The 13,139-nt window shown below is 44.7% G+C and overlaps 1 protein-coding gene across 1 annotated transcript in view; it reads right to left on the bottom strand.

Moving 5' to 3' along the window:
* The window catches only part of IDO2 (indoleamine 2,3-dioxygenase 2), a 72,383-nt gene that overhangs the window by 17,315 nt on the left and 41,929 nt on the right, over positions 1-13,139 (bottom strand). The window contains 2 exon segments of the mRNA XM_055570037.1: positions 10,391-10,508; positions 11,924-12,023. Coding sequence (XP_055426012.1) covers positions 10,391-10,508; positions 11,924-12,023 — 218 coding nt within the window.

Below are 13,139 nucleotides of genomic sequence, written 5' to 3' on the forward strand. Positions count from 1 at the left end.
AGATTCCCTGGAGAAGGAAATGGCAACCCACTCCAGTATTCTTGCCTGGAGAATCCCATGGACAGAGAAGCCTGGTGGGCTACAGTCCACAGGGTCAAAAAAGTCAGACATGACAGAAGCGACTGAGCACACACGGTACCGTGGACAAGACAGCCTTTGCACAAGTCTAGGAGTCCTTGGAGGTTCTAGAGCACCATAGGAGCAAAAATTCTAAGATTGGATGCATCGAAGAGGATAAGAAGAAGATTTCACTTTATCCACAACATCCCTTCCCAAGGGTAGCTCAGCTCAGGACCAAGAGAGACCTTCTTGGCAACACTCCTGAGGGTGGCAAGAGTGGGCCCAGGTAGTGAGCAGGTGGAGTGGGACTCTGTGGTGCTGGGAGAAAGCAAACACACTCCACCATTTAGCTAAGGGGCTTCCCAGGTGGTGCTAGGGATAAAAAATCCACCTGTCAATACAGGAGATGAGGGTTCCATCCCTGGGATGGGAAAATCCCCTGGAGGAGGAAATGGCAACCCACTCCAGCATCCTTGGCTGGAGAATCCCATGGACAGAAGAGCCTGGCGGGCTACAGTCCATGGGACTTCAGAATGTCAGACACAACTGAGCAACTGAAGGGGCACACACACACACACAGAACCTAAAGAATATCAGCTCCAGGCCTGGCTTTGGGAGATCAAAAGAAGGCAGGCACAATGCTAAAGGAATTCTGCCACAAGAGGGAGCAAGAAGACTGGAGTAGGTGTATCCATAGCCAATGTGGAAAAGCCTCAGAATCCCTACCAAGGCTGATGGACGGTATTTCTCTCTACACCAGATGGAGACCATCTGTTAACACGGGACTGGTGAGGGATGAAAGCCATGTAAATAGTCTTACTTCTGGACCATATGTGCGTACACTTACACGAAGAAGGGTAGTTCCTGAAAGCCAGTGACATTATCCTACAGGGAGCACAGAAGATCCAAGGACACAGCTGAGTTAAGCCTCCCCCGTGTCCTTCCCTGTGTCTTCCTAGAAGAGTAGAGATATGACCCGTGGACTGCAGCTTCTGCCTGTTGGCCAAGCTCAGGTGTGTTTAGTGAATGGGGGTGATGTTTTTCAAAGCTCACAAACCATTTTGGTTGAGTATATTGTTCTTTTGCATTTAAGTGAATCTGAAGAGAAATACAATGTCTGTGCTTGATTAGTTCGTGCTCATTTCGTGAAAATTTTATCATATTTTTGTTTTGCTTGGAAAACCAAAGGGAACTTGCTATTTCAATGTTTCAGAGGCAGAGGATTTAGGTTTTATACTGAGAAGGGGCCTTTAAACAAAACAAAATTCAGCAAATCCCTGCTTTGGGTCAGTACCAAAACCACAGACCCAGAATCACTGCAGCATTTTCACACGACATTATTAATGCTCATGATGGTCCCACACAGGTCAGTAAGGGGCTTCCCAGGTGGCACTAGTGGTAAAGAACTCGCTTGCCAATGCAAGATATGTAGACCCCAGAGACGTAGACCTGAGAGACTTTGGTTCAATCCCTGGGTCAGGAAGATCCCCTGGAGGAGGACATAGTAATTCACTCCAGTATTCTTGCCTGGAGAATCCCATGGACAGAGGAGCCTGGTGGGCTACAGTCCATAGGGTTGCAGAGAGTCAGACACGACTGAAACAACTTAGAAAAGAAAGCACCTGTTACCCACATCTAAAACAAAGCACTGTAGATGCATAACTGAACTATCCATCTGAACTGTATCTTTTTGCGTGTGCAATTCCCACAGGGATCGAACTCACGTCGCCTGCATTACCGGGTGGAATCTTTATCGCTGAACCACCTGGGAAGCCTGATGGTCACTTGTAGTTTTAAATTTTCTACTAGAGATACTTTGAAAGGTTAAAAAAAAAAAAGAAAAAATAATACCAATACCATGTTTTAGTTAATATTATCATTTCAAATGTGTCCAACACAAAATTATTAATGAGGTTTCTAAAAATAATTATTTGAGATTCTGTGTACATTCTTATAGACTTAAAATTTATTTTATACTTAGAGTGTATTTTAATTTGGATGCTGAATTTTCAACAATTAAGTGAAAGTCAATCTTTCTAACATTAAAGCTGTGTCTAATAGAAAAGTATTTTATACTGATTCAGTTTTTTTGAATTTCAATTTCAATTAATTAAAATTAAATGCAGCTAAAAATTTAACTCCTTGGTTGCACCAGCCATGTAGCAAGTGCTCAGTGGCCATGGGTGGCTACAGGTTGCCATATTGGACTGTGCTTGGAGAGAAACTGAAGAGTTTTTAGAACTAAAGTGACACAATCTGATTTGCACTCTTAAACATCGATTCAGGCTTCTGTATAGAGTGTGGATTAGACTAGGAAAAAGGCAGTTGAGAGACAAGATGTAGAAGGCTACTGCAGGAGTCCTGGCAAGAGATGATGACAGCCAGGTGCAGAGAAAGTGATGGCAGAAACACAAGGGAAGGAAGAGATGCAAACAGTCCTCTTGAAAAAGACTTCCCTTTGTGGTAACAGAATGCTGTTTTACTTGGACCTATCCTTCCACTGAAAACAAACAAACAGGAAAAGCTGGATAAATATGAAAGTAACCAAAAGAAAATTGAAGAGCCAAAAAGACAGCAAGGAGCCACTAAGCCAAAATGCAAAGAAAGCAGAAACTCAGGGATGCAGAAAACCGAACTGGAGAGACACTTTTCCCTGAAAGCATTTGTCAATTCAGATTCCTCCGGGCTCTGATTTAGCGGCTATGGTAGGAGCCCTGGTTCCAGCCTTGGTGAGGAATTTTACTCCACACTCTCCTCATCTTATCCAGGGAGCCCCAGATGCTATACCCTCAACTTCTGTATGAGTCAGGCCCTCAATTCACCCCTGCTTGCCACAGGAGAAGGCATCAGAGCTAACTTTGGCACCAAGAAAAACAGGACTTAAAAAAATAAAAGAAAAATCTGTTCCTGAGAAGTTGGGATCATTGTTTTTGTACATTTTTAGCCCAGGTTCAACTGTCAGATCGACACATGGGTCTTTACTTGCTCAAGTTGATCTAAGATGATGATCCAGAATTTTAGTGCTCCCAAGAGCCAGAAAGAATCATATACAAATATTTCTGTATTCTAGTCCCAAAAGCCTGCCTACAAATGATACTGCAAGAACAGTGAACATTACAAAGTGGAAAAACAAAACAAAACAGGTCAAACATAGAAAAAAAGAGACACGACAACCACTGTGAAAAAAGAGAAAGGAAACAGAGGTGCCAAATATTAAAACTGACACTTACCACACCTACCGATTATATGTCACACTTATCATCACACCTACCGATTATAAAAAACCACACTTATGCACATTTCAGCTTGGAAACATTTATAGGAAACAGAAAGGTACAAAAATAAAACAGAGTTGAAAAGAATAACAGCTTCTGAAAGTGAAAAACCAAGCAACCTACTCAGGGTGTGTCTTTAATAGTATGTAAGAAGCAGTTTGAAGAGTAAAGGATTTAATTAGATCGGAAGAAGTAATCCAAAATGCAGCCCAAAGAAAGAGATGGAAAACAGCAGCAAGATTTTAGGAAAATGAAAGGCAAAGAGGAATGGCCTAAAATCCGGAATTAAAGTTCCGGTAGGAAGTACATGTAGAGAGTAGACTTGTGGACACAGGGAGGGAGGGAGGGAGTGGGATAATTGAGGAAGTAGCATCAACAGCGATACACTGTTAGGTGTAAGAGGGCTGACAGGAAGTTACTGTGTAGCACAGGAAGTCCAGACTGGTGCTCTGTTATGACCTGAAGAGATGCGATGGGTGGTGGGGGAGGTTAGTGAGGGAGGGAGGGTATGTATGCATTAATATAATTGTAGCTGATTTGCATTGTTGTAGGGCAGAAACACGGAGAAGGCAATGGCACCCCACTCCAGTACTCTTTCTTGGAAAATCCCATGGATGGAGGAGCCTGGTAGGCTGCAGTCCATGGGGTCACTAAGATTCGGACAGGACTAAGCGACTTCACTTTCACTTTTCACTTTCATGCGTTGGAGAAGGAAATGGCAACCCACTCCAGTATTCTTGCCTGGAGAATCCCAGGGATGGGGGAGCCTGGTGGGCTGCCGTCTATGGGTTGCACAGAGTCGGACACGACTGAAGCGACTTAGCAGCAGCAGCAGCAGGGCAGAAACAACACAACATTGTAAAAATTCTTTAGATATATTTAAAGAAAGGAAAAGAGTTCCAGTAGGAGGCAGAAAGGGAGTGAGGTAGGCAGTTGGTGAGGGTTTCATGGCTGAGGATTTTCTAGGGTAATGAATCATAACAAGTAAAGAAGCATAATATTGTCAAGGGGTAATAAACTGAACAACACAGAAAATAGGCAGACAAAAGAAGACAAGTAGACAGGGAGAAGCCTTCCCAGGTGGCTCAGTAGAAAAGAATCTGCCTGCCAAGCAGAAGACACGGGTTCAATCCCTGGGTCAGGAATATCCTGTGAGGAGGAAATGGCAACCCTCTCCAGTACTCTTGCCTGGAGAATTCCATGGACAGAGGAGCCTGGCAGGCTGCAGTCTACAGGGTCACAAAAAGAGTTGGACATGACTGAGTGACTAAATGACAAGACAGGGAAGAAGACAGGAGACAGACTTCTCAGAAGCAACAATGGAAACTAGTACTGATCTATTCAACACCTAAGAATATAGTCACTAGCAAAAATCAAAGATATAAATAAACATAAAAATAATAAAATATAAATAAATAAAAGGAAAAATAAGGCATTTTTTAGATGAGTTTCCCAGCAACAGAGACTCTCACTAGAGGAAATCCTACAGGCAAAAAAATAAATGTATACATAGGAGTGAAGAGCAAGGGTTATAAATATACAGTCCAGTGTTTAAGGCTCCACACTTCTAGTGCAGAGGCCTCGGGTTCAGTCCCTGGTTGGGAAACAGATTCCACATACAGTGCAACCAAAAAAAATTAAAAAAAAAAAAAAATATATATATATATATGCAAGTCTGAGTGAGCTTTCACCATATAAAACAGTAATGATAACTGTAGATTTTTAGGTATCTTCGATGTATGATGTGCAATGAATGTTTCTGCTTACAGCCCTAAGAAATCTTCTGTGAAGATTTGTAAAACTGTTTAATACCCTGTGATATATGTGTACGCTTGCCTTCAGATGTGCTGCACTCACAGGATGAAATTAGATTTAAGGGAAGAGATGATGGCTCAGATAATTTGGGTTTATTCAGATTACTGTGTGTCACTAGTCCATGAGTGAAAACAACTTTAGAAATGTGAACTTGGTCCCTTGGTCATATAATTGCATGCTATTTGAAGAGAAGATTGCCAGTGTTCATTCTCTTCCAACTGGATTTAGACAAAGTAAGTTCACAAGTTGACGACCTAGAGGACTAGGATAGGTGGGTAGAGGGAGGCTCAAGAGAGAGAGGATATATATACATTGCTGTTGTTGGGGCTTCCCAGGTGGCGCTGCTGCTAAGTCGCTTCAGTCCTGTCTGACTCTGTGCAACCCCATAGATAGCAGCCCACCAGGCTCTCCAGTCCCTGGGATTCTCCAGGCAAGAACACTGGAGTGGGTTGCCATTTCCTCCTCCAATTCATGAAAGTGAAAAGTCAAAGTGAAGTCGCTCAGTCATGTCCAACTCTTAGCGACCCCATGGACTGCAGCCTACCAGGCTCCTCTGTCCATGGGATTTTCCAGGCAAGAGTACTGGAGTGGGGTGCCATTGCCTTCTCCTCTCAGGTGGCACTAGTGGTAAATAAAAAGTGAAGGAACATGTGATATCAGTGATGGTGAAAGTCGCTCAGTGTCCGACTCTTTGCGACCCCATGCACTATACAGTCCATGGAATTCTCCAGGCCAGAATACTGGAGTGGGTAGCCATTCCCTTCTCCAGGGGATCTTCCCAACCCAAGGATCGAACCCAGGTCTCCTGCATTGCAGATGGATTCTTTACCAACTGAGCTATCAGGGAAGCCCAAGTGGTAAAGGACCCACCTGCTAATGCAGGAGACATAAGAGACACTGGTTCAATCCCTGGGTTGGGAAGACCCCCTGGGGAAGGGCACGGCAACCTACTCCAGTATTTTGCCTGGAGAATCCCATGGACAGTGGAACCTGGTGGGCTACAGTCTATAGGGTTGCAGAGTCAGATACAACTGAAGCAACTTAGCATGCACGCACACTGTTGTTGTTTAGTTGCTAAGTCATGCCTGACTCTTTTGCAACCCTATGGACTGTAGCTGTGGGATTTTCCAGGCAAGAATACTGGAGTAGCTTACCATTTCCTCCTCCAGGGAATCTTTCTGACCCAGGGTTTGAACCCACATCTCCTGCATTGCAGGTGGATTCTCTATGGTTAAGCCACCGGGGAAGCCCATATCTATATATAAATAATTATGAATGATTGGTGGTGTTGTACAGCAGAAACCAACATAACACACTCTAAGGCAATTATCCTCTAATTTAAAAATTAAGTAAATTTTTAAAGTATAAAAATTAAAAAAATAAGTTCAGAAGTTAAGAAGGAAAATATCTTAGACAAAACTAAGTGAAGTAATCAGAAGTAATCAGTAATGTGAAGGGCTTTCACACTTACCAAACTGTCAGAAGCAAACATTTTGACCCCTCATCTCTAATAAAAGAACAATCCCTACAGCTACTAAGGTGTCGACTAAAAAAAAATGTACAACTAGAGAGTTGTGAGTTAAGTTTTATTTGGGGCAAAATGAGGACTGCAGCCAGGGAGGCAGTACCTCAGATACCTGAGAGACTGCTCCAAAGCGGCAGTAGGGGAAAGTCAATATATAAGGTTTCGGTGAAGGGGGAGTTCAATGCCATGAAGCACCCATTTTACAAAAGGTTTTTTGTTAGTCATGAGGATCTGATGTCATCATGAAGGGATTTAGTGCTTCTCTAGATATGAGAGAGAATATGCGATGACCAACCTAGATAGCATATTGAAAAGCAGAGACATTACTTTGTCAACAAAAGTCCGTCTAGTCAAGGCTATGGTTTTTCCTGTGGTCTTGTATGGATGTGAGAGTTGGACTGTGAAGAAGGCTGAGCGCTGAAGAATTGATGCTTTTGAACTGCAGTGTTGGAGAAGACTCTTGAGAGTCCCTTGGACTGCAAGGAGATCCAACCAGTCCATTCTGAAGGAGATCAGCCCTGGGATTTCTTTGGAAAGAATGATGCTAAAGCTGAAACTCCAGTACTTTGGCCACCTCATGCAAAGAGTTGACTCATTGGAAAAGACTCTGATGCTGTGAGGGATTGGGGGCAGGAGGAGAAGGGGACGACAGAGGATGAGATGGCTGGATGGCATCACTGACTCAATGGACGTGAGTCTGAGTGAACTCCGGGAGTTGGTGATGGATAGGGAGGCCTGGCGTGCTGCGATTCATGGGGTGGCAAAGAGTCGGACACGACTGAGTGACTGAACTGAACTGAACTGAACTAGCTTTGAGGAGATACAAGGATTTAGATCATAAAATCTGTTCCTAAAAACATCCAACTATCTAAAGACCTGTCTCACTAGATTCCCTGGGGCACAGAGTGCCTCACTCCACCCTGAACTCCCTTTGGGGTTGTTGAAGGTCAATAGCTGTAGCAGCATGGGGTTCAATCTCCATAGAGGCAGATGTCAAATGCCTTTTTTGTTCACTCTTTGGCAATGCTCTTGGTAACTGCCAATTTGTAATTGACAAAGGGTAAGCCAGAAATGGTGTTGAGTCAGAAGGAAATACAAGGCAACAGTTTCTACAGCTTTTCAGAGAGAATAATTATCCCTCAGCTTTTCTGAGAAAATAAACTCAGAGAACAAGGGCCCTTAATAATCACACAGGCTTGAAATCCAGACTTACTCATATTTTGGATGCCTGGAAATCCCAGCACAGTTTAGCCTTCCAACAGAGCCCAAAGCTCTGACCTGGTTGATTTGCTTGTTTACCACCAAAACAGGAGAGATGAACTCGGGTCGTGCGGGTGTGCAGTGTGAAGATCCACATGTGTGATGTGGTGATGGACTTCTGTTTTGGGGGGAGTCAGGCTATGAGAATAGAATTGTCTGGGTTTGATTTCCAGTCAGCAGTGAGAACTGGGTAAAACTGTGAAGTGGAAATCCTGTGTGAGCTGGACTGAGACTACGTGACAAAGTTCAGCGCAGGGTGGTTCTCTTATGTCAACTGCAGCCCTAGAGCAAAGAGGCTCTGCCTTGGCCCTGCCACCTCCTCTGCCTTGGGCACTCCTTCAGGCATGACTCCAGACCAGAAAATTCCTGGAAAGGAGGACTTTGTGGGGAAAAGGAAGAAACAATTCGTGCTAAAGCTGAGCTCAGAAAGAAGGAATCTTGGAAAGCTCCATTTGGGGGAGGAAAGCAGTGAAGCTGAGCTCTATTATCAGGCAGACGAAATTCAACTCCCAAAGAAATTCAACCAATGACTAAAACATTCATGTGATTCCTTATACCTTGAACTTCCTATTATCTATCATTTTTATAACGTCACTTTTCTGGTTACCATGGTTAAGTAACAAACCACTCAGACTCAGTGGCATAGAATAATCATTGTATTGTGAGCATGGCCCTGCAGGGCAGGAATCAGGGCCAGACTCAGCAGAGATGGCTGTCTGCTTCACAGTGCTTGGATCCTCAGCTGAGGAGATGGAACTGAAGGTGCCTGGGCAGTGGGAACTTAAGACTCTCCCAGGGGCTTATTCACCACTGTGCCAAGTGCCCAATGGGGCCCCTATACTTGGCCTCTCTGTGTGGTCTGACATCCTCTTTGATGCCCTTGACCCCAGTTGACTTTTCTCGTTGTGACTCAGAGCACACTGTGGCAACTGCATCAGATTTTCTCACCCTGCCTGGGAAGTCATGCTGTGTTACTTCTGCTGAGTTCTACTGGTCACAGGCATGCCACAAGCCCACATACAGGCTTAACCCTTTGATGAGAGGAGAATTCAGGCCACATGGTTAAGGAGCATAGAGGGTGGAAGATGCTGTTGGGGCTGCTTTTGAAAGTTGCAGGCGGAGACGGTCATGTCTCTTACTGCAGTGACTAGTAGTCACTTTTTATAGTAGACACCTGTATAGGATGTCTGTGTGGGCAAATTTGCCTTGGGGTGACACAAGAGAAATCATCCCATCACCTTCCCAGGCCATCAGACCTCCTGCAGAGTACGAGGAAGAAAGCTAAAGGTTGGCCCAGGCTGTAGAAGTGACTTGGAGAATGAGAACTAGGGAAATGTGTGAGAGCCAGACAGAGCTAAGGCCACCTTGCCGGGACATACCTGTGACAGGGTGGAGGGCCTCCCATGACCTTCTGAACCACTCACTTCTGCTCATTCATATGATCTGGACACCTGCAACGTCTCTCTAGTGGTCCTGACATCCTGAGTAACACACTCTGGGCACCTTGGCAAAACTAAAATCCATCTCACTAAGCTGGGAGAGCTGGTTTGGCAAAAGACCTAGTCATGTGATTGGGAGGGCTTTAAAATTAAAATGGCAAAACCAATACAGTATTGTAAAGTTAAAAAAAATGAAAATAAAAAAATAAAATTTCTTTTTCCAACTTAAAAAAATTAAATTAAAATTCAGGGAAATGGGGAGATGTGACTCTGACATGTAAAAAGAGGCCTTTGAATGAAAGAGTATGTAATCAGATGAATTTCGCAGAGTCTGCAAGGACAATCTATCCTTTTAATGAAAGGATAAAACTGAGCTCCATCCAGTTTCCAGCTCCCTCCCTCCTGCTCCATTTCTTATAAACACTCTCTTTTACTAGAATCTATTTTGTTTTGCAGAAGTAACAGATATTCATCTGCTTTTCCTTTATTAAAAAGATCAGGCCCTTTTCCATTTCAGTTTTGGAGTTTTTCCTGAGAGAGGAAGTTGAGTAGCTGCCCAGAAATTGCCAAGTGATGTGATCACCAGAATAATACTTAAGCAGTTAGCGAAGGGTGTGACCTTTAAGTGGCCATTCCTAGGACAACCTATCCCTTCGCTGGCCACAGAAAAGAACTGAAGAAGCCAAGATCAGTCATGTTCTCTGGGACCAGGGTCATTGCTGGATAAAGCAGGTATAAGCCATATGTGTGTCCCTCCCCTCTTCCCAAGCTTCACATGAGACCTCAACACACAGAAACGTGACGGCCGAAAATAGGAAATCACCCTAATTGCAAGTAAATGGAAAGGAGGGCAAAAGCATGAAAATATCCCTGCCAACCGAGAGCTCATTTTCCAATAGTCTGAACAGCAGTTACCTTAAAACCAGGCTAACACAGCAGCACCATCCCCCGGATGCTGCCCAGCCTGCAGGCCCTTTTCCCCACCAGGACAGCCCTCAGGCATCAGAAGCATGTACCGTGCATTTGTCCCAAGGCTCCAGTGATGTCCTGGATGGAGACCCTCAGTTGCTGCAGGGCTTGAAGCAAGGAGTCTGGGCTGGGCTGCAAGATGGCATTCACAGCCTGAACCAGGGCCTGGAGACAAGATTCAGTCCCTCAGTGCACGAGCATTCACTTACGGTCCACTGAGGTGGGGAGTCCAGGAAGGGCAGCCCTCTGCCTGCTCCCCTGGGGAGCGCTCCTCACCGGATTGGCCGTGAGATCCTCCTGACAGGACAGTCTCTCTGGTCATCAGCTGGATGGACCTGGTTAGGTCTTTCTGGATCTTTCCACTGGCTGCTCCTTCTTGTCCCTCTCAAGGGCCTCCCTCCCTCATTTCCCTCCTTCCTTCTTCTGGAGTTATCACACATGAGCATCCTTCCTACTTCTATGCCTTGAATTGGGACACCTTCACTCCTCAACTCTGTCTTACAGAAAATCAGAATCTGTGGAGCTTCAGCTCCAGAGCCCCCTTCATTAGCAGCCTCTGCTTTGTCTGAACCCCTTACCAGTATTTTATTTTGTTTCCATAATAAACACACAGAATAAACACATGGATGAGGAGTAAAGTGACCACACAGTTTTACAGTGAAGGAGGGAGCAGTAATAATGGTAGCCCAATCTGGTCACCCCACTCTAGACACAGAAGGCACCCAAAATATGCTTATCAGGGAAGGTGGTGAAAACAGAAACCTAACTCCAACATCTCTAGGCAAGACATGGATGCTTTGTGGACATCTGACCTTCTTGGGACCTGCCTGAGCCTTAAAGGGATTCAAGCTTACAACCCCAAAGGGCTAAGTGACCTCAAGGATGATACATTTTTAGTTTAGCTAGTTTTTTTTTTTAATTTTTTTAACTTTTCATTTTATATTGACGGTATAGCTAATTAACAATGTTGTGATAGTTTCAGGTGGACAGCGAAGGGATTCAACCATACATACACATGTATCTAGTTCCCTGTGCTATACAGTAGGTCTTGGTTGGTTCTCAAGGATGGTTCATTTGAACTCAGAGCCTTTGTATGGCGTCTCCTTCTGCCAGAGATCAGCCTCTGTCTTTCTGTCTCTGTCTCTGTGTCTACATTACTCAGGGATTAACTTTCAGATCTGTCATTTCCTGTGGGGAGTTTTGCCCAACCTGTCGAGTCTGAATTAGATTTTAGATGTCTTTCCATGAAACTCAGCATTCTTTTTCTCATTACACCCTATATCAGCCCACCTTCCCCCACTGGATCCTGAGCCTCAGTTGGAGGCCAGAGCAATGTCTTTCTTATTCCCCCAGATCTCCCATTGCCTAGAACAATGCTTATTTGTTAATGGACAAGTGGTCAATTCTAAGCTTTATGGTAGTTCAGGAAAGGGAGCTAGAACGTCTATCTCTTTGCTTAACTAACCAAAACAGGAGTCTATGTTGATTCAGTCACTGCAGGGAAAGGGTCTGGGTGGGAAGGAAAGCTCAGACAGATCTCTCATTTAGGAAAAAAAAAAGTGCTTTGGGTGGAAAGATACCTTAATCCCAGGCACAGCTGCTTTCTCCACCAGAACAGTCACCAGTACAAAACCACGCAGGCTTTCTCCCCCAGGGAATGAGACGATGGTGTCCAAGTTCCTTGGGAAGGAGAGATGACCACGTGGTTAGAGAGGTTTGGGCACGGTGAGTATGCGGGGCCCAGAGGTGGCCTCGAGTCAGGTAACTGCTAGTCCAAGGTGGAACCAGCAGCCAACCTTCTCAGCTCTGCAAGATGACTGAGGACAAGCATCTCTTCAGCAACATTCAGGAAGGAAAGGGAAACATCTGCTCCAGCCCAAGTTCACCTGAGCTGAGCTCCCAAAGTCTGGCACAGCCTTGATGGTCCCAGACCATCACTTCCACCTCAGGAAACCACTAAAGCACGAGTGGATGAGTAGGGCTGATTCTTCACACACCCTTCCTGTTAGGAACACAGAGTCATAGAGCTCCAGGGAACATAAAATGATAGTTGCTCTGTCATGTCCGAATCTTTGGGACTCCATGAACTATGGCCTACCAGACTCCACTGTCCATGGGATTTCCCAGGCAAGAATACTGGATTGGGTTGCCGTGCCCTTCTCCAGGGGATCTTCCCAACCCAGGGACTGAACTGAACCTGAGTCTGCCACACTGCAGGCAGATTCTTTACCATCTGGGCCACCTGGAAGGCCCAGGCCATGGCTAACTCCACACCCCTTTTCTACAGACAGAAAAATATGGCCCAAAGAAGCAAACTCACTTGCCCAAATTCATCCAGTTGCTTAGTCATTGGACCTGTTATGAAACTGAGAGCTGTTTCATAACTCAGGCTGGGACTCTCTCTAATCAGTATCCACCCCCACCACCCCCCACCCCCCGCATCCCCCACCAAATTCTGTATTATAGTAGTGAAAGCTGAAGACTAATAGAGGATCATTCTTAAATGACCTATTATCACATGGATTCAAATACCCCAGAGCTGGATCCAGTCTATGAAGCATGCAAACTTCATTCAATAAATCACCTCTGCCTCTAACATTTTAAAAACAAGAAAAATGAAAAACACAAAAGAAAACTAAGTCAGGGACCCCCATAGTTTCAGCAGAGTCACATTTCTGTGCAAAATGGGGTCTTCACCCTTCATCTCTCCATCTTCCGAGCTAAAGCTTTTATGCTGAACCCCTTATTGAGCTGAGGTTTGTTGATTAGAAAGGCAGTGTCAACTTAGAGCTTAAC

This window comes from Bubalus kerabau, chromosome 2, assembly GCF_029407905.1.
Source record: "Bubalus kerabau isolate K-KA32 ecotype Philippines breed swamp buffalo chromosome 2, PCC_UOA_SB_1v2, whole genome shotgun sequence".
NCBI lineage: Eukaryota > Metazoa > Chordata > Mammalia > Artiodactyla > Bovidae > Bubalus > Bubalus kerabau.